This window comes from Pongo pygmaeus, chromosome 22 (assembly GCF_028885625.2).
Source record: "Pongo pygmaeus isolate AG05252 chromosome 22, NHGRI_mPonPyg2-v2.0_pri, whole genome shotgun sequence".
NCBI classification, from domain to species: domain Eukaryota; kingdom Metazoa; phylum Chordata; class Mammalia; order Primates; family Hominidae; genus Pongo; species Pongo pygmaeus.
In genome coordinates this window covers 42,403,176-42,425,987 of record NC_072395.2, presented here as the reverse complement: position 1 = coordinate 42,425,987, position 22,812 = coordinate 42,403,176, and the positions used below count along the sequence as shown (strand labels likewise).

Below are 22,812 nucleotides of genomic sequence, written 5' to 3'. Positions count from 1 at the left end.
CAGGCTGTACATGATAACTTCACCCATCAAGATCTAAGAGATCATCATTGCCAAGATCAACTAGGCTAGACTAAGAAGGTCAATACTATTGTGAACAAGGTCATGAGTGTTCTGTGGCAAAAACTCCAGAAAGCAGCTGGACCAATGTGGGATCACTGTTGTCAATGAGCAATGACTGTGTCCCAGGATATATTGATAACAGTTAACAGTGGGGCCTTAGAATTGTCCTTTCAAGAGGCAGCTGGCAGTGAGGGTTTTTTGTTGTTGTTGTTGTTGTTGGTTTTGTTTTGTTTTGTTTTGAAACAGAGTTTCACTCTTGTTGCCCAGGCTGGAGTGCAATGGCCTGATCTCAGCTCACCACAATCTCCGCCTACCAGGTTCAAGTAATTCTCCTGCCTCAGCCTCCCTAGTAGCTGGGATTACAGGCACGCACCACCACTGCTGACTAATTTTTTGTGTTTTTAGTAGAGACGGGGTTTCTCCATGTTGGTCAGGCTGATCTTGAACTCCCGACCTCAGGTGATCCGCCCAACTCGGCCTCCCAAAGTGCTGGGATTACAAGCGTGAGCCACCACACCCAGCCGGCATTGAGTTTTTATTCTGCCTTCTGATGATCCATTTACTGTAAATAAAATAATGCAGTAATTATTTTATTTTTTAGCTGCTGAAACAATGAAATAGTCTTGTGGCATTTCCATGTACAGTAGCATGATACAGAGAAAGCATTTACAATAGGTACAAGACACTCCCCCACCTCTGATTTAAGGATTATGTTATCTAGATGGAATGGAATTTCATAAGCATGCAGGAGCTTAAGTCTTTTGGTATTGATGTCTTTTGAGTTCTTATAATTAATTCTGTAACAATGTAGATTAGAATTAACTAGCAATGGTGATCATTAGAGGTAGGGGGGAAAAACTGTTTTGTTGGAAACTTTTTTTCATTACTCTAACCCAACTGAGCTACATCAGACCTGAAGAATTCCACTCATTTATATGGGGAAAAATTATTTGACTTGTCCCAATCATGATTATTTGTTTATTTGTAATATCTTTATTCTATAAAGAATTGGAGCTGCCTGGAAAAATACATTTGAAACAAACTAATAAATGTTTTTAAAAGGGAGGAGAATTGGCACAAAGGAGAAAACTAGGTAACAAAAACATAAAGCTGGATGACATTAGCACATGAAAAATGTATGCACTGTGCTCCTGACTAGTTGCCAATGGAAGACCCATAATTTTGACCCTAAACCTCCTAGCAATCAAAACAAAGTTGTAAACAAGATCATTTACATGACTTGCAGTATTCATGAAACAGAAAAATGCATTTATTCAAAAATGAACAGCTTGTTCTGGCACTGATAACAATGCTGGTGATATTAGGGACCTGAGATCTCTGGAGAGTGACATATGTCAGAATCATCTCCACTTCATTGGCTAGAACCAGCACATACCCCCACCCAAGCCCAAGGGACTAGGAAATGCAATCCTAGTATGTACCCTTTGAGTTGGAAAACTGGAAAAACAGTACTAATGATGTCCACACTAGGAATCTTCCAAAATCAATAGATATTCCACACCCTTACTATTTTAGATACATAATGTTAACAAAAGGGCTGGGTTGTTTTTAACTGTTTGTCAATCTAAGTCAATGATATAATGTCAAAAGTTGTTTAATAAGATTAATTCCATTAAGAAATGAGACTTGGCCAGGTGCAGTGGCTCACGCCTGTGATCCCAGCACTTAGGGAGGCTGAGACAGGAGGATCACTTGAGGCCAGGAGTTCGAACCAGTGTGGCCAACATGGTAAAACCCCATCTCTACTAAAAATATAAAAATTAGCCAGGCATGGTGGTGCGTGCCTGTAATCCCAGCTACTCAGGAGGCTGAGACAGGAGAATCGCTTGAACCCAGGAGGCAGAGGTTGCAGGGAGCCGAGATCGTACCAGTGCGCTATAGCCTGGGGCAAAAGAATGAGACTCTGTTTCAAAAATAAATAAAAATTAAAAAAGAAATGGGCCTTATTAGAAGAACATATTAGTGGAAGCAATTCGGAGGAATATGCTATCCATATGAACAGTATTGATATCTGCCTTTATTACATTTTAGTGTGCGTGACATGAAGTGTTTTGTGCCAAAAAAAATTAATTGTGACAATTAAGTAAAGCCAGAGATGGTTCCTAGCAATACTGCCCTAATAAAGTATACATACTGCCTAGGTCAGCACCATTTGGTCAGTTCGGCAGACAAGTACTGTATCAAAATTCAAAGTCATTCTCAGGAAAAAGTAAGTTCTGCAAAGAACTATTAGAAAACTCCCCGTATCGTGATTACACTTTTTATTTTTAAAAGTGACATTTATTTTGATGTGACATTTTCTTAATCCCTTAATGACTTTTAGTTGAAATACCAACATGCAGAGAGAAAATCAAAATGGGAATGCAATCGTTTTATTTACAAAGTATGCGACAATTAGATAACAGGGCTACTGGTCTCAACCGCTTAAAGACCATCACAACAACAACTTCTTTAAAAGCACCGCCTTTGGTGCTATTGACTTTGTTGTCCTTATCAAGATTTTTTCATTCACCTGGGTGAGTGTCCACAAAGTTGACAGGCCAGTGATCAATGACTGGACTCATTTCTTAATTTCCATTTCTAGTAAATTCAAGCGAAGAACCAGGAGGCACTAATGCAAACAATTAGCTAGGAAAAGGAAAGGGAATTTTTCTACTACAGCAAATAAAATGTGTACCTGGAGGACCCCAGGGTTTTTTTTGCAATAACAGCTGGCCTGTAGGCTGTTTATTTGCTGCATTTTAATATCTCTTTCCTAACACTGAGAGGCATATCAAATGAATATTTACCTCCAGGAATTTTAAAATACAATAATAAAAATAATTAGTTAAATGGTTGTTTAAAAAAATGCTTATCTCTTAACAGGGGATCCAAGGCCTCCATAATGAAATTTAAAAAGAAAAATTTTACCCAAGTGAAAAGTTATAAACTCAAATGCCTTTGTGTTCTATTTTCAGTTTCAGAAACAGTATTTCAAACCTTAGCATTCAGCTCTATATCTTCACATAAAACTTGCCCAGTTCCCTTTCAAGAGGTAATCTTGGCTGCAATTACACTATCTAATGACCAAAGTGAAAAATAGGATTTCTGACTGACCCTGGCAGGCCAGCTCTTTATGCTTGAATGATATAAGGGAACAGCTAACAAGACCTCACCATGCATGGCCTTAAATGTTATTGATGGCACTAAAGCAAGTCTACCCTTTAAAAAAAAATCCTTTTGTGTGCCTGGTCTTGTTGTCACCATAGGAGTGACTTACATCCTGTGGGCTGATGATTCATGGAGTTTCCTGTCATTTGTCTTATGTTCATGACATTACAATTTCACTAAATATTCTTCTGGTTTTCATGTTAGTAGAGACGTTGTTGAGAAGTGTAGGATTGGTGTTCATGCGGTTATGTGCTGTCATCTAATACCCTCTTTATTTCTTATTCCCTTTTATGTAAAATCATTCTAGTTCACATATCTTAGGCACCTTCCAGAACCTCTGATAACTTGCAATGCCTTTCCCCAGACCTTTCCAATCCATCTCTTCAACTGAAGATCTGAAAGTCTTTGTTATTTAATGCAAATGTACATGTTTTCCATAGAGCAGTGATTTTCAAACACAGCTGTGAAATGCAGAAATCCAGGCTGCACTCTCAGAAATCCTAATTCAGGATGTCCCTGTGATGGTGTCTAAGAGTCTTTGATATAAAAACTTCCAGAGGGAATTTTTACTTGCATCCAGAATTGACCAGAGTTGTGCGGAAAACTACCTTGGAAATGTGATTTCTAAGTCTTCTCTCTTCATTTCTTTTTTTGTTTGTTTGTGTTTTTTGAGTCTCTCTCTGTCCCCCAGGCTGGAGTGCAGTGGCGCGATCTCTGCTCACTGCAAGCTCCGCCTGCCGGGTTCACGCCGTTCTCCTGCCTCAGCTTCCTGAGTAGCTGGGATTACAGGCGCCCGCCACCACGCCTGGCTAATTTTGTGTATTTTTAGTAGAGACGGGGTTTCACGGTGTTAACCAGGATGGTCTCTATCTCCTGACCTCATGATCCGCTCGCCTCAGCCTCCTAAAGTGCTGGGATTACAGGCGTGAGCCACCGCACCCGGCCATCTCTCTTCATTTCTATGCAAAGACAAAAAAAAAAAAAAAAAGCACCCAAATAGTTATTTTGGTTATCTATCCCAAGGAAATATGAATATCCTCATTCATATTTAGAAAGAATTGTCTCCAAACCATTTGCATCTTCTCAGTTGACACCATTTCCGGGACTCCAAAATAAGATCACAGTTCAATGAACGTAGAACCCCTGTCCTTCCTATCCACCTCCTTTTTTCCTCTTTCACGAAGTAAAAACAATATACACGCTCACAGAATGTCCAGAACTATCACTATCCCAAGTAGTTGTTTGAGAATCAGCATGAAGAAACAGTGTGAAATTGGTGTCAGAATAGTCCCTATCGTTTTATCTGTAAATGAATCCGCTCTTCCCCTTCTCGTGGAAAAGGAGGAGAGAGAAAGGTTTCAGAGATATACTCATTCATAAATCTTCATTTAAACATATCTACATACCAGTATCGACAATTCAACATTTAATGAGTTCTACTCATAATGAGGGTGGCATTATGCTAAGTCGTAAGTAGGGAGATCAATAAAATACATATTTCTAAGTTTGAGATTGCTCAGACACTTAGGCAGTGGGAAACACAAAACCCTGTGCATTATGAACAACTCCAAATACAAAATTTGTTTAGTACAAACAATTTTTTTTTTTGAGACGGAGTTTCCCTCTTGTTGCCCAGGCTGGAGTGCAATGGCGAGATCTCGGCTCACTGGAACCTCTGCCTCCTGGGTTCAAACTATCCTCGTGCCTCAGCCTCCCGAGTAGCTGGGATTACAGGCATGCGCCATCACGCCCAGCTAATTTTGTATTTTTAGTAGAGACAGGGTTTCTCTATGATGGTCAGGCTGGTCTCGAACTCCTGACCTCAAGTGATCCACCTGCCTTGGTCTCCCAAAGTGCTGGCATTAAAGGCTTGCGCCACTGCACCTGGCCCAAACTATTTTTAAATTTGATCATCAGACCCATTACTTCGATGTAGGTCAAGCAGTGTGTAATGGAAATAGTGTTGGCTGGAGGTCAGTTGGCTTGCTCCACACCAGCCACTCATTGGCCTCAGGTTTCTGATCTGCTGAGTTTGTGGATTTCCAAAGTCCTTTCCTGTTCTATGTTCCCAAGCGTTTGTAGTCACCCTAGAAATTATCCCATTCTTATTATAATTCTGTTCCTGATTCTTTCCCCTTATTTCTCTTTTGTAGATTCTGTTCATGGGCATGATGACCGAGTACTATCACTACTTTTTCACAACCCTGGTAAGTTCATCTAGGAGAAATGTATTCCACATGGTAGGAAACGTCTTCACACAGTTATTTCAGAGTCAGCCTCACCAGTGTCAAAGGCAGGATATTGTCATGGAGACTTGCCTTACTTTCCTAAGAATCCTCTAAATCCAGCAATGCTGAGCAGCAGGCTTTCTTTTTCTTTCTTTCTTTCCTTCTTTCTTTCTTTTTTTCTTTCTTTCTTTCCTTCTTTCCTTCTTTCTTTTTTTTTTAACTAGTATCAATGCATGTGCATTCAGAAAGGGATTAAAATGAAAATTCCATTAAATAGAAACTATTAAAGTAAAAACTATTCATAAAAAAGCATCATCTACAATTTTTATATATATTAGAAGGTGTATCCAAGTGTGTCTGGCATTCATTGATTTGATGTGGCTTTCCTGCCTGTGTCCAGTAGATAGCTAGGTTAGCCTGGGATTACCTGTCAGATGTTTGAAAAACCTTCAAAAAGGGGAGTTTTGGAGATGCTCTACACATTGAACATTTTGCCTCATTAAGAAAAATCATGGTCCTAAGCCTTAGAAATCCAAAAGAAACCATAGGACATCTTAAATTTTGAGAGACTATCTGATCATGGAGAATGATTTAGGGTATTTAACACATCAAAATGATGTGATAATTTTCATTCAGTCAATTTCAGAAATCAGTGACAGCCCCCACCTCCCCACCTACACACCCACACACTCCACTTCCTTACATGAGAAGAAAAACAGAATCAAGCTCGTTTTCTAATCTGTAAGAGTATATTAGCTAAATTTGACCTGGATTCTGGGGAAATCAGTAACAGTACCATTTTGGCAAATTCAACTGACAAGCTAGTGAGTAGGGGAATTCAAAGAATTTAGAATAAGGACCCGAAGTAGTAAATTCTATTTCTGACTCAACTGTCTTTGCGAGTGCAGAGGACATCATGAAATGAATGCTTTGGGACAGCTGTCAAAATCATTACTGCTACTGAGCATAGGGTGGAAGTGGGTACAGGGTAGAAATTCCTGAACAAAGGTTTGCATAGCCTTCCCATAGGGTGGAAGTGGGTACAGGGTAGAAATTCCTGAACTAAGGTTTGCATAGTCTTCCCATTTGCCTCTTCCTGCTTCTTGATCATGTCATCTTTGAGAACAGCTGAGGGAAAACTTGGGAACTGCAAAATGTCTTACTCTGCTTACAAATATGGTTCTTCCCATCATGAAGAACACCTGAGGGTTACTCAAGGTGACATGGCCATCTGCCTCAGAACTTTCTACCTCCTCCAGCTGTGCACACCCTGGAAGAGCTGGTGTGGGAGAAATTTGAGAAGGAATATGAACAGTGGAACCTAACAAGGCTAGGAGACCATAGAGGATGAATAAATGTGCACTTTTATTCCTCTTCACCCCTAACACTCATTCTGCATGCACAAGGGGATGTAGCAAATTGGATTTTAGACTTCCGACATTCTTTGTTGCATGGAAACCCTAAATTGTAGGACAACCTAATTTTTCACATGTTTAATGTATGTAATTTTAGCATGTTAAATCTGTGTACTATGAATCTCCAAGAGGGTTCATGCGTATTCTGGCATTACCTCCTGAGACTGGAGTTAACTGTCTTTCTATCCGCTGAGTGTGATAACGGACTCATTTTTTCCTGTGTCTTCTTCTTTAACTTTGCTTCTTTCATCCTTTTCCTCTGATTTTATCTGCATTCTGTCCTGGTTGGCTTTTATATTCTTACCATTCTTGCCCATGAGTATTAATAAAAGTTAAAGAAAAAAATAGTTACTTAATGTTAAGGAAAAAATATACAATGCTTTAAAAGGCAGTATTGTACACTTTTCTGATATTGATCTAGGAGCACAGAGCTGTGCTCTTATAGTTCTACTGCCTCATCCAAATATATCTTTGGAAAGAGAGAGTTCATCAAAAGAATAAATTTGTATGCATCTTCCACAAATGCAAATCGCAAAGTGTTTCTGAAGCTGCTGCTCTTCAGTACCTGTAATCATCTCGGATAATGTCCTGTCTTGCATTGCACTTTCAGAAAGCGGTTACATTGTTAAGAAAGTTTTATGGAAGTATTTTTCCTGTTAAATGTTATTTTGAAAGTTGAGTTTCTTCTGAAATGTGATATATTTTAATGATATATTTTTTAATCTAGTCATTTCATATAAGAAAAAAGTTGAAATTATTACATAACCCTGTCTTAAATGTGAATCAATTTAGAAACTTCTGGTTTACACTCAGCCTCATCTGTAATAGAAAACACTATGATGAGTTCAACTTTTTTTCTGAAACATTGTCTCAAAGGGAATGGGTTCCCTTATTAAGACGTTCTTGCATCCATGTAGCCTTGTGCTCCAGTATGTCCTCTGAAGAGCATCCTTTGGTACCTATTCTGAGCCTATGTTCAGCGAACATTCTTCATGCCCTCGTTGTATGAGATATGAGTTCCTTTCAATAAGCCAGGAGATGATTTTTTTTCTGCCAGGAGTGATTTTCATGCCAAATGCATATGCAGTTTTCAAATTTCACCTTTGTGGCAAGACCTGGAACAGCCTGGGGTGCAAGATTTGATGGAGAAGAGTGGGTACTGCCAGTGGTTCATTCTTGTTCTGGTCACATCACCACTCAGAACCTCAGTTTCTTCATCCGTAAAATAAAAGCATTGAACCAAATGGAAATAAACACTATTCAAAATACCCCAAAGGCTATGAACTGGGAACAGAATTCTTAGCTTTTTAGAACGTTACATCCTGTGCCCAAGGACATACTAATTATCAACAGCCAAATTCCTCCTCTTGACTTATCTAAACTCTAACAGTACTGCAAAAATAAAACAAACGAAAATGAAAACTGATTATTGCCCTAGAATGTTTAGGGCAGCATGTGAATGAAAAATGGGAAAAAATGTTCTTTTATTGAAATAGTGTGGTATGGCTGCCATTTTGTTTTAATCTATAGCAGCTCCCTTTTATCCAATGGGTATATGTTCTGAGACCTCCAATAGATGCCTGAAATCTAGTATGGTGCCAAACCCCATATAGATTATGTTTTTCCTATATATACATACTTAGGATAAAGATTAATTTATAAATTAGGCACAATACTCTTGCAGACTGGGACCGTTATGAAGTAAAAGGGTGACTTAACAAAGCACTTCCATACCACAATACTCGACCTCATAACTGAGACAGCTATTAAGTGACTGATGAGCAGGTGGCATCTGTAGTATGGAGACTCCGGACAAATAATTCATGTCCCAGGCAGGACAGCATGGGACAGCTCAAGATTTCCTCGTGCTACTCAGAGTGGTGTGCAATTTTAAAATTATGAATTGCTTATTTCTGAAGTTTTCCATTTAACGTGTTCCAACTGTGGTTGACCGCAGGTAACTGAAACCATGAACAACAAAACCACAGATAAGAGGTATCATTGTATTAGCTGATGCTACAATCATTAACATTCTTTTGCATAAAAAAATGAAAATTCTAATTCTTTTCCACTGTTATCCTTTTTGATACTCTGCAGGACTTATTTGCTTTGGATCTGGAACTCTATAGGTACAGCGGCGTAAACATGACCGGGTTTCGGCTGCTTAACATTGACAACCCTCACGTGTCATCCATCATTGAGAAGTGGTCCATGGAGAGACTGCAGGCCCCACCCAGGCCCGAGACTGGCCTTTTGGATGGCATGATGACAGTAAGTCATTTTCAAATAAAATCATTTGCGAGAATATTTGAATTCCTTCGGGGTTAGGTTAAGATCTCCCGTGTCTTTAAAATGTTAGAGAAAAGTGTTGCAGTGGGTGCCTTGACTTGGAGGAGAGAAGAAAGAGTTTGCTTTTTAGGTAATTTGAAGGGCTGTGACTGGCTACTAGCAAAAACTGCTACTTTTAGCTTCCTGGATGTACTTGCCCCAGATAAAAAACTTGATAAGAGTAGCCACCATTATCAGCCAAACCAGCGCAAGGACAAGTGAAGAGCGTTTTTTTTCTAGGAATGTGGCTGTGGGGAAGATGGCTGTGGGGGAAGAGGAGGAACAACCTACCTGTGAGTTTTGCAGAACCGGTTTGTGTTCCTCACTTCTGCCACATTTCAGCAAGCAAAGCCAATGTGGAAAAATGTCGGATTTACAAACAGTCGGTGTATTCAGCTCTTCCTGTCCTGGATGCGTATAGGTTCACCTCTGCAGAACTGACAGTGTTTAACACCAGCCATATGTAGCTCTTGAAGCAGATGCCAGACCTGCCTCCTGACAAGTCAGAGATACTCTGCTGAACAGATAAATTGCGAACTGCCTCATCAGAGAGCTTCTCCTTAACATCATTTGTCTCTTGTCAAATGCACCTACCTTCACTTTATTTCTCTAATGAAGCTCCCTGGGTGCTGAAGAAAATAGCAGGAAATAACATTTTTAAAATGCTTCCTATGTGGGAGCCATCTAAGGGGAAAGATATTGTGGAATGCAGGCAGGTAATAGCATTTTAAAATGGCATAGTATTTTATTATCCATTCCTATCATCGGGAGACGCACTCTCGCTTTTAAGATGCAATTTACCCAACATCTCACAGAGAACTTGGGATTTTTTTCCACTTTTTCTTATGAGGAACAAATGAAAATGAAAAAATAAATGAATGAATTAAGTGGTTCTGGATGATTCTATGTTCAGGCTTCCTAACTGTTTTTCAAACCTGAAATAACTTTTAAAATATTCAAAGTGAACTGAGAGATAATGATGGAAAGCATCTTGGTACAAACGAGCCCTGGGATGATTTGAAACATTTCTTTGAACAGGAGCAAGTAGAGAATATCCAGGGAAATATTAGACTTCTGAAAGGGAGAGGGAACACCAGAGACAGAGGGAGAGGCATGCTAATAGATCGGTTTTTCTCTTCTTCCTCTTGGGTTTATAATTTCAGTGAGTTCAAATATGGTTCAAAATCCTCTGCCCACTTTTCCAATGAAGTTTCAATCACAGGATGAGATCTCAAATCATTTTTACCTGTGTTTGGTATATACCACTAAAAGAGTTACAGTTTGAAGCTATGTTAACACAGATTGTGGACTTATGCCAAACATTAAATATTCATCACAAGTATGGCTTAATTTACAAAGAAAAAAAGTCTATGTGTTCAATTATACTGAGCTGACAAAACAGTTTGTACATATTGACTGAGATGAGGAAGATCGTTGAACAAAGGAGACAGACCTATGCAATTCATGTGGAATCAGGCCGAGTGTGAGGTGACGCTGCTATCCCAGGGCAGCAGCTGGTGTCCTGGGCTAACGGTAATCCTATGGGCAGGAAGTGTGACGAGGTTGAGTCCCAGTGGATAGAAGAGGCCCTGGTCTGCCTGAAGATTTTTACTGTCATCCCAACTAAGAGAGGGGTTTCTAGACTGTGTTCTTACAGTTATTATTATAATAAACTATAAAAAGGAAAGTGGGGATTTACCAGAGCAGAAGAGGGTAGCTCGCTAAGGTGCTGTAGAAGTGGGTAGAGTAACTATTCAATATATCAGGTCATGTCAATACTAATTTTTTAAAAAGTGATAGGATGCAGGCCCCAGTAGGAGTTGTATCCAACAGTCATGCAGATAATAACTTTGAAATTATGTGAAGCATAACATTTACCTTTTTTTATACAAAGAGTCTGCTTTGCACTTGACTGTTTTCTTTTTGTTTCTCCTGGATGTGGCTACTTTGGGAATGTGGAAACTATGTCATGGGAGGTGAAGGGCATTGAAGGGCATGAAAGGACCTCCGTTTGATCAATAGCTAAGCCAAGAGAGCAAACTTATCACCCCAAGCCCAGGCCCAAAGCTAACAAATCTTTGCTGTCAAGTTGCCTCTATTTAAACTCTTTCTTCTCTACCTTAAAGATAAAAAGTCCTTTGGTTTCAGTTTCATTGGGTCCACATCACAGATCCTGCCCTTCATTCACTCTTGCGTGTCACGCACTTCTTGTCTCCCTGCCTGGAAGCCTCATCTACCCAGGCTGCAAAATGCCACTTCACCAGACAGAGCCTCCATGAATCGCCATCTAGTACAGTAGCCCCCTCCCTGGTTTTTCTCTTTTTCCTCTTACCTGTTTTTGTTTTCTTCATAGCCCTTATGACCTGATGTGTTATATTTTGATATGTTTGTTCAGTACCTTCCCTACAAGAATAGACACTTCATAAAAGTGTCTTTTATGAAAAAGAGGCTTTGTGCTTTTGTGCTTTGCTTTCTCCCCAGCAATAGAAAAGGCCCAGTGTGAAGTACACCTTCAATAAATACGTATTTAATAAAGAAATTAATGTGCTAAATAAATAAGAATTAAGCTTCTACTAAAACTGAAGATATTAAATGAAAAATACTTAGGCAGCCCTGAAATAGTCCCATAAAAGTGCAGAGAGTTTCTATAAACAAGATATATGTGAATGTGCATAATTAGTAAAATAAAGATTACTTTAAAATAATAGTGTTTTTTTAAAATTAGTCACAGACTGGCCACTCTTAATGTTTAAATAATGCTATTACTATAATAGAATTGTATTCTCTAAAATCATATGCTTCATTCCACTATTCTTCAAGGTGAATTTCCCTGTAGCTGTTTATAGTCATATTGGTATGTGGTGCATACATACCTGGATGAATATAGGAATTAGAAAAAAGCGTAAGGAAAATGCATGTATTTTGATTTCCCATTCAATTGTCTATTTTTCTCTCTAATATTTTTAACTATTAAACATTTCCCAGAATTTCATACACTAAAAATCCTCAAAAATATGATTATATCAAAACATTCAAATCTGAAAATAGAGAAGTCAGTCATGCCTATATCCAAAAAATCTTGACACCAGACTTAAGAACAATAGAATTAATTAAAGAAAAAAATTTAGTTTAAAAATTACGTTAAAATTAAGTTACTAAGAACATTGTTACTGAGTCAACCGAGTTCAAAAGCAGTAAAACTCATTATTAAAAAATATCTTGAGAAAAAGAAAGAGTGTTTTATCAACTGAAGTGGTAATTGACAGAATTAACAGAAGTTTGGAGTGATTTTTATAAAATCTACTTTGTTCTCTTTTATAATGTTTACATTTTTCTCAGCAATTGGGCTGATTCGACCTTTCAGCTTTTGGATAGACTGGGATAATACAGAATGGTTCATTCTCAAATGGGTTCTTCTCAGTGGACCAAAATTGTGTATGAGTCAACACTGCACAGGAGTCAGGGGAACAACCAAACATTGATCTGACATCTGCCTTTCCAGTGCTTCATATCCACTCACAACATAAAGTTAAGTCAGTAGCCTTATCCTGCTCTCTTGCCTGTAAACATTTCCCTTAATCATGACTCATAGGGAAGACGTCCTAGAGTTCCCACCTTGTACATCCACTGCTACTCCAGCGATGAAAGAAAATAGGCAGCTGGATTCAGTACAGAAAGCAAAATCTTCCCAGATAATGAAAGCTTAGGGTTAAGTCCTGGCTATGTCTCCTAACTAAGTGACCCGAGCAAGTCATTTAACCTCTCACAGTTTGTCTGCTCACCTGTAAATCTGTACAATAACGCCTTACAGTGTTATTCTACAGATTAAATTAGATCACATATGCGAAGCCTCTAGTACATAGAATTGAATTTATTTGATGATACCTGATGTCTTGCCCATTTGTAGTCAATGAAAGAACAAGAGGCTGGGCATGGTGGCTCACGCCTGTAATCCCAACACTTTGGGAGGCTGAGCAGGGCAGATCACTTGAGGTCAGGAGTTGGAGACCAGCCTGGCCAACATGGTGAAACCTTGTCTCTACTAAAAATACAAAAATTAGCCAGGCGTGGTGGTGGACGCCTGTAATCCCAGCTACTCAGGAGGCTGAGGCAGGAGAATCACTTGAACCAGGGAGGCAGAGGTTGCAGTGAGCCAAGATCATGCCATTATACTCCAGCCTGGGCAATAAGAGCAAGACTCCATCTAAAAAAAAAAAGAACAAGAGATATTCTGAAATGTCATGGTAGAATCCATGTGTTTCCAAGAAACACATTCCTGAGCTTGCACATAAAGCCCAAGATGGACCCTTATCTGGGACCTATGCGACCCTGTATGATCAGCCCATTTGATCTCTGAATATTAGGTCTCTCTTCAGCACTCCAATCTCCTCCAGCTTTTTCCAACAACAATTATACACCATGCAGGCAGCTAATTATGGGGACTTTCTAAGGCCATATAGTGTTGTTAGTCCTTGTCTCTAAGATGAGGTGGCATCTCACTGGCTTATGCTGGGAGTCCTCAAGACCATCTTCAGATTTGATGACTTTCTAGCAGGACTCACAGAACTCAGAAAAGCTGTTATGCTCACAATGACAGATTTATAGCAAAAGAAGACAGAGTAAAATCAGCGAAGGAAAAAGTGACAGAGAGTCCACACAGAAAAAGCATGAACTTCCAAGTATCCTCTCCCAATAGAGTTGCATGAACGGCTCTTAATCCTCAGCAATGATCTATGACAACAAGTAGAAAGTAAGCCAACCAGGGAAGCTCACCCAAGCCTTGGGGTCCAGGTTTTTTATTGGGATGATCAGTCACATAGGCATGGAGCTCCCATATAGCTGGCCTTAGCTGCTTAGTATCCAGCCTTTCGGGAGATCAAATAGATACAGCATGGCCCAGAGACCTATGCCACCAAAAATAGGCATTCATCATAAATCATATTTTTAGCATAAACTATCTGACATTGCCCAGGACCCAAAGAATACAATGACACTCTTATTGGGATATTCCAAGGAGTTAAAGGTTATCTCTCAAGAGCCAGTCAAGGGGCCAATCCTCTCTTTGGAATGTGCGAGGTCTGAGTACCCTAAGCCTAGTGAGTTAATACTTTACTTCAAATTGTAATAACCAAAGCATTGTGTACTGGGGAGAAGTATGCTTTCAATGTGCTTATTTCACGGTTCAGATTGTGGTAAAAAGATTTTCTTAGGGTCATTGAGCAATGTGATTTCATCCAGGCTTTAGATATATATAAAATGTGAACATAAACACATTTGGAAGAAGAAAATTTGAACACAGGCCAGTTTCTATTGCATTACCTATTACCTAAAATGATGACAGTCATTCAGTAAGCAGGCCTTGAGCACAAAACTGAAAGGGGGACGAAAATCAGCGGTAGTTTATTAGTGCTATAATATAGTTAATGTAAACATTTTCTCCATCTAAGAAAACATTGTATTTCAAGGGGTAGCATATTTTTTCGAACAAATAGTTTTCTTCTTTGGGTTGAAAGGCACAGATTAGACCTATAATTTTGAATCATTTTATTGCCTTTCCCAATATGGAGCCCGCCTTGAGAAAGAATGCCCATCCTTTCTAAACTAAGTTTATGGAAAAGTCAGATTATTAGAATTCCAGTCCTTATACTTCTCTATCAAATTGGTCATTCAGTGAATTAATGAAAACACATACAAATTTTCAAAAAAGTATATCCTATTGATAAAAAAAAGTCCAAGTCACTGTAGCACGTGGCTATGGTCGTGAGGTGAAATCTGAGTTTGCATCCCGGATTAGAATTCTCACTCCTTCCCTTAATGGCTACAAAATTTTAGGCAAGTTATTCTACCTCTACAAGCCTCAATTTCCCTGTCTGTGTACCTATTTCAAAAGTTTAATTTCAGTAATTAAAAAAGATGACATATGTAAAATGCTTATAGTGCCTGGCACATAGTAAATTATCAGTGAATATTAACCTTTATTGAACTATTATTGTGACTATTAAATCATCAGACCAATAACTTGGTTTAGAAGCAGCACAACTTTATGGTTAAGGGCATATACTCTAGCATCAACTTTGTGGGTTTGAATATTGCCGGTCCCCCCATGAGTTTGGGGATCCCATTTAATATCTTTATTTCTTTATCTGTAAAAGAATTAAGGTTATAGTGAAAATTTAATGTTTGCAAGGGATTTAGAACAGCATGCGACATATCATAAGTGCTCAATAAACGTCAGCTATTGCTATTGATTGCATTTCCAAAAGTCTCAATCTGCCAGTAGCTTACTTTCCTCCAATTAAACAGAATTAGTACAGCAAAGTGGTATAAATCATAAGTGCTAGAATCAGGCAGGTGCAGGCTCAAACCCTGGCAATGAAATTGATTACAGAGTAGCCTTATACCGTTCAATTTCCATGAGCCTTAGTTTTCTCATCTACAAAGTGGATAATGTAAGTCCTGAATTGAAATGATCAAAACATTTTTAAGCGTTATAAATTACTGCCACCACCAATCCAACATCAGTATGTCAATTACATAAGCATGAATGAAATGTTTTTTCTTAAAACTATATCTTAAAACCTTGCAATTATACAGTTCTCACAAAAATAAATGTCATTTTAAGGAATTGAGGAGTATTAACTTCTTCAGTGAACATGTTTAAACAATTTTTCTGTGTCAGGAAACATGTTAGCCACCAAGGCTAACTTAAATTTGAGCAGTTTCTGCCTTCAAAAAACCAATATTCTTAACAAGATACAGACACAAAGATCCATGACCATGAATAGATGGAAAATACAATGATAAAGATTATACAGAATAATAAGGATTCAAAGTAGAGGTGTTCCGTGGCCTCAAAGACTGATAAAATTGTGAGATACAGTAACCCCTGTCCTCACTTTCTACCTCCACCAAGACATGAGCAATCAATGCATAGTATATGTTGAATGAATCAACCAATTTTGGAAAACCATAAGATAATTTTCATTCTATGACCTAGATTCTAGGTTAACTCTGAAAATGATTAGCTATGTATATAATCCCTATTACTCTCCAGAAATAATAAGCAGAAGTAATGACATCTCTGGGATTTCTCACTATGATTGTGTATGTGGTGTGTGTGTGTGTGGCTGTGTGTGTGTGTGGCTGTGCATGTGTGTGTGTGTGTGTGCGTGTGTGTGCCCCTCCACAAATATCCTTCCTCGAAGTAAGTTTTCTCACATAATAAATAGCTTTATCTCTTCTGCTTATTTTGAAGACTTGTTGAGAATTTCAAATGAGCTAATGTATTTGAAGTTGCAATGAAACCCTCAAGTGAAATGCAAGGATATTATATATAAGGTTTTATCCCTAAAGGAAACCACAGGAAAGCATATTTTATAAAATGCTGTATTATGTAAAATTGTGCAAGTGAGAGGAATTTCATGAGGAAGGGAAGAACGACATGCCCAGCCCCCTAGAAGGAATGACCGACTTGTTTCAATCTCTCTCAAGAAAGCACATGCTGGCAAGAGGCAGCATGTTCTGAGCAAGTTGCACTTGTCTGCTCTTCAGAGGGTCTCCCAAAACTTGCTGTTGAGTTTCATTCCATGACCGTGACCTTCTGAACTCTGCTAAACGAAAGTGACCAACACCAGTATCCTTATCTGGAAATCACCTGTTAGTGATTGTAGCAGTTTCTTTCTACCAAATATAAACCAGTAAGTAGATAGATAAATAGATATAGACAAATGCTGAGAAACAAATCTGATATTGCAACTTTGAGCTTTAGTAGCTTCTAGCTCAAGGCAGTTGATCTTAACACTGTGCTTAACATGGAGGACACTTCGCAAAATATTTGTTCCTTGAATCAAGTATTTTGTGGCTGATCTGGGTTGCTTTATTTTTTTTTTAAAGAACTTGAAACGAAGAAGAGTTATGACTTCAATTTACTCCAAAGTGTGAGGTATTATTTTGGAGAAAAATAGCTATTGTAGAGTGAAAACTACCTAGCTGAAGAATAAATGGCCTTTGAGATCAGATAGATAAGAGCTATGGAAGCAGGGAGAGTGATTATGCAGGTAAAGGAAGGTAAGCAAAAGTGGAATTGAAGATGCGGTGTGTGTTTTCCTCCACAGACTGAAGCGGCTCTGATGTACGATGCCGTGTACGTGGTGGCCATTGCCTCGCACCGGGCATCCCAGCTGACCGTCAGCTCCCTGCAGTGCCACAGACATAAGCCATGGCGCCTCGGACCCAGATTTATGAACCTGATCAAAGAGGCAAGTGATGCTCCCTCACAGCCCAGGGGCCCTTCTGAGCACTGTTGGGCTTGCCCGTTTGGTATGGTCCTCCCCACATGGTTCTGTTGGCACGATGCCCGTAAGGGAGAAGAAGCCATCATCAACCAGTCTGCTCAGATTTCAGTGTCAAAAGTTTGTCCAGAAGGATTAGCAGGAATTTTCCGTTGTGATGCTGAGAAGTTCAGTGACGCTACCAGATACCAACACTTACTCTCCTTCATGCCAGCCATGGCCGTAGCTCCGGCTGGCTCTCCACACATGTCCATAAGAGCATATGGGTGTTTGTTCCATGGTCCACTGAGTCAAGGGGAGAGTTGATCCATTACTGAAGGGTACCAGAGATAGTTCCAGCACTATCAGTCCACAATCCCAGTGGCCTCCTAAAGCTCAGGCTGTACAGGACTGAGTGGAAGGACCTCTTTATCTTAATTATATAGTGACTATTTTGTCATTTATCAGCTAACTGGAAAAGTTTATTCCCATTCAAAACCTACCCAGCACATAAAAGATTTTTGAGAGTATGGGGTATTTGCAGGGATAGATATCTTCACTGATGTCCTGGGATCCTGGACTGTCCTCCATCTTTTCTTTTCTCTGAGGCAGTTTGGCTCCTTGTCACAAGGCCCTGTTCTAAGCCCCGGGACTCCTTATCCATATGTACCCTGAATGATCGGCCACTCCACCATGAACCTCAGGGTGTGTCTGGACTTGACGATAAGAAATAAGGCTCTTTGGAGTAGCTAGGCCTGAGTATGCGCAATGCTCTGAGATGCTATTCTAATATTTCTGTATGGGATACAGACATTTACTTCTCAAGTGAAGAGTATTTTTTTTCCTTTCTGTACTGGAGAAGAATGGAAACATAGTGGAAGGAAGAGGGATGGCACAGGAGAATACCCAGCTAAGAGTAAGGAAAGACACCTGCTTTGGACTCGTGTCTCTGCTGGTCTCTTCCATGCCTGCACACCCTGTCTCAGGCTGTTCAACGCAACTAAAGGCTGACTCCGATCCATGAGGGTGAGGATCAAGCAGGCAGGATGTATAAGGATTAAGTACCTAGGCTACAAATCTAGGTTGCTTGCAAACCCAGGATGAGGGTGCAATTTAAGGAAACATTCATTCTTGGGTGAGAATTCTATACCTGCACAAGATTAAGAGGAAATTCTCGCTTAAATTATGTACCCTGAGCACCTCTCTTACCTTATCCTAGTCCTGGCAGTGACTGCATGGGTTTAAATCTTAGTTCCACTAACACTGATGAGCAATATAACCTGGGCAAGTCTATTGGTCCGTTTTCATGCTGCTGGTAAAGACATACCTGAGACTGGGTAATTTATAAAGAAAAAGAGGTTTAATGGACTCACAGTTCCACGTGGCTGAGGAGGCCTCACAATCATGGAGGAAAGTGAAAGGCATATCTACATGGTGGCAGGCAAGAGAAAACTTGTCCAGGGAAAATTCCATTTATAAAACCATCAGATTTCATGAGACTTATTCACTATCATGACAACAGCATGGGAAGACTCGTCCCCATGATTCAATTACCTCCCACTGGGTCCCTCCCACAACTCATGGGAATTGTGGGAGCTACAATTCGAGATGAGATTTGAGTGCGGACACACCAAAATCATATCAGCAAGTTACTTACACTTCTTGTCTCTCAGTTTTCTTATCTGTAAAATAGGAATAGTATCCTCTACCCCACAGCATGACTGTAAGGATAAAGAATAAGGCAAATGCTTGTGAAGAATAGTTCAGAAACCTAGTAAGCATCTGAAATACTATTCTCTTGCCATTGGAAGGCACCACTAAGAATAGCCTCATTCAGTTTACTGAAGATGATGCCAGGAATTTTAAAATGGCAACAACAGCAACAACAAAGAAATCACAAATAGGCATGAAAAAAATACCTTTTCTGACAGCTACATACTCTGACACACTGTGCCTAATAGAAAAACATCACACGACCTCCCTTTCCCCGCAGCGATCATGGTTGTGTCCTGAATCGCCATCCTGATTACCTTGATCTTTAACAAGAAAACAGCTGGTTTTCTTTTATCTCCTAGAATTTCAAGAAGAGGCAGAAGTGACATGAAAGCTTGGGATCAAACAATCAAGAGCCCCCAAGGCACCTTATCACTTGTACTTAAGTTGCATAAGAAGGTGAAATTACCAAGCCACATTTAGGCATGTTTAAAGAAATAATGAGCTCTGAGATGAGGGACCACACTGAAAATAAGAAGGCATTTTATATTCATTCACTCCAAAGAAGCAAATCTCTCATTTTTAATCTCCACAGTTAGAGGTAACAGGAAAGGAAGGGGGAATGAATCAGAAACCATTGTCAACATTGTGCTCATCCTCTTTTGTCTCCTGAGTCAGGATGTCATATGCTACCTTTGGCAGGGTGTAGGCACCTGCAGAGAAGATGGAATGGGGTAACCAGAAGCAATGGCTCAGCCTGCTGGAGGACTGGCACTGAGGGAATTCTGAGACAACCTAAAACATGCAAAAGAGAAAACGCACGTGTTTCTTCAGATGAGTGCATAACTGAACAAAATTTTGCAAGTATCAGGTTTCATTAGGAAACATGAAATAATGAACTTGGTCCCCAAATTTCCCCTGCTGCTTCTTTTTTTTTTTTTAAGTTATTCTCACTTTGTAAAGAAGTTCCAAAACTAGAGTTAGAAAAAAAAAATGAAAAGAAGCAAGTCAGCAGATTGAATTTATGGGGTGAAGATAAAATTCATCACAGGAGGTAAACTTCCTGAGCAGAGGTCGTTGCATGTGCGGTAATTTCTGATAACTCCACACACTGTTGGGAATCAGTAAGCTCTTCAGACACATCTTTCCAGCTCACTGCCTTTCAGTGTTTGGGGCTGACTAGATAAAGGGGAACAGTTAAAGAACATTTGAAACATGATAGAGTATGTTACTATGTTAGCTCTCTGAACATTTGCTAAACAAATGCATGCTAGGAGATTATACATTCCCACTCAACAAGCATTACTGGAACTCCACTACATAAGTAATATTAACTTGGCATCTTAAGGGATAACACCCTTGAAAAGTAGAAGAGGTGGTTTCTGCCACCTAGTAATGTAAATTCTACATGGCAGAGGATTGACACGCTTCATTAAAGCTTTTTCTTATACCTCAGGATAAAACATACACTCTTCAGCAGGATATACAGGCTGATGATCTTGTTCCTGATCCCTTTGCCAGCTCTCTCATCTCCTGCTCCATCTGCAGCACCTGCTGAACCTACTGTGGCTCCCTTGAATATCCAATATGCTCCTACCAAATTATTTTAACTCTGATTGCAATGCCATGCTCCTCTGGGTCATGCTTTATGTCTCAACTCAAGCACTAGCGCCTATCTGCAGGACCCTGACTCACAGGTGTAGGCTTTGTACCTCCATTACAACTGTGGGTATGCTATTGTGTTTGTTTCCATGTCTATCTCCAAGCTATGCGTTTTCAGTCTCAATTCCCTAGTTCTTGCACAATGCTGGACATAGAATGAGCACCCAATAAATACATGCCAAACAAGTGAATGAATTGATGAATGAATGAACGAATGAATTAGCAAAGGAACCGAAGAACACACACAATCTATAAGCATGTGCAGTGCTTCAGGACACACTGTGTTCATAAAAATCATATCCAGAAACAATTCAATAAGACAGAGTCAGGGGCTGGACTAGACCTGTCCACCAGGGCCATAGGTTTTGATAGGAGAGTGAGGCAGGGCTTTAGGGAAAGACCAACCTATTTAACTCTGGTGCTGGGAACACAGATTCTGAGATTTCATCATACTTTGCTGTCAGTGTGAACTTAGTCAAGTCATTTAGCTTGTTTCTCAGTTCCTCCTTCTATAACATGGGTAATAAAATGCCCACACCATAAGTCTGTAGGGATTACATATTTTATATGTATAGCCTAGCAAAATATTTGTCATGTAGTGTTTGCTTAATGAAGGATAGCTACCATCAAATGAAAGGTTCTGTTAAAAAATGAAAAACATTTTTCCATTTTCAAGAAAAGGAAGTCTAATGGAGTAAGATTGCAGTTAGATTAACACCTTTTCTTGAAATGAACTTACAGAAAAAATGTACATGTATAATTCAGTCCACTGTATCCTCCTTTGAACTAGTTTTACCTGCTTGTTTTCTCATGAGTTTCTCATGACCTTTGACATATTTATGTGAGGATTATATTTTTAGTATTCTAACATCACAAAGTAGCCTTTTGTTTCTGTATTGCACTTTATGGGTAATTGTTATTTTGCCACCTCTTTGTACAACTGATATGGTTTGGCTTTGTGTCCCCACTCAAATCTCATCTCGAATTGTAATCCTCACGTGTGGAGTGGGGGACCCGTAATCTCCAAGTGTTGAAGGAGGGAGGTGATTGGATCATGGGGGCGGTTTCCCCCATGCTGTTCTTGTGATAGTGACTGAGTTCTCAAGAGATCTGATGGTTTTAGAAGGGGCTCTTCCCCTTTTGCTTTCTCCTCTCTTTCCTGCTGCCATGTAAGACATACCTACTTCCCCTTCCGCCATGATTGTAAGTTTCCTGAGGCCTCCCCAGCCATGCAGAACTGTGAGTGAGTCAATCAAACCTCTTTCCTTTATTTAAAAAAAAAAGTCTACCATGTAAGGTAGTGGTCAGGAGAAATAAGGCAACACCTAGGAAACATTAAGTATATTGCCAAACATATTATAAGCACTGCATGTTCGCTATTACTGTTATTGGTGTCATCATTATTATTATTGGAGTCTAGGATAAAATAGCAGTTGTTTGCAAAATGGAAGACAGTACCTAGTGGTGGAAAACCGAAAGTTCCATGGAGACAGGCATGCAGCATGCAGTAGGCCAACTGCAACGAAGCCAGGAAATGAGGACTTTCAATCATAGACCACACACATGATTGTTCAAGAAAGGTGAAAAGACATTAGGCAAAAATTCACCTCAATCAAGGCTGAGTTTCTTGGTTCATTTGGGCTGCTGTGACAAAATACCATAAACCAGGTGTCAAATAACAGCAGAAACTTACTAGTCATAGTTCCTTAGGCTGGGAAGTCCACTATCAAGTTGCTAGCAGAATCCGTTGTCTGGTGAAGGCTGGCTTCCTAGTTCATAGACAGCTGTCTTTCACTTTGTCCCCACATGGTGAAAAGGGCAAGGAATCGCTCAAGGGCCTCTTTTATAAGGGCACTACTGCCATCCATTCACCTCCCAAAGCCCCCACCTCCTATTACCATTGTCTTGAGGGTTAGAATTTCAGCACATGAATTTTAGGGGTAAACAAACATTTGAACTACAGCA

The 22,812-nt window shown here is 39.6% G+C and overlaps 1 protein-coding gene across 12 annotated transcripts in view; it reads left to right on the top strand.

Moving 5' to 3' along the window:
- The window catches only part of GRIK1 (glutamate ionotropic receptor kainate type subunit 1), a 404,320-nt gene that overhangs the window by 283,079 nt on the left and 98,429 nt on the right, over positions 1 to 22,812 (top strand). For all 12 annotated transcript variants that reach the window (XM_054468420.2, XM_054468419.2, XM_063659835.1 and 9 more), the window contains 3 exons: positions 5,385 to 5,438; positions 8,972 to 9,145; positions 17,317 to 17,460. In XM_054468420.2, the coding sequence (XP_054324395.1) occupies positions 5,385 to 5,438; positions 8,972 to 9,145; positions 17,317 to 17,460 (372 nt within the window). The remainder of the gene's footprint in view (positions 1 to 5,384; positions 5,439 to 8,971; positions 9,146 to 17,316; positions 17,461 to 22,812) is intronic.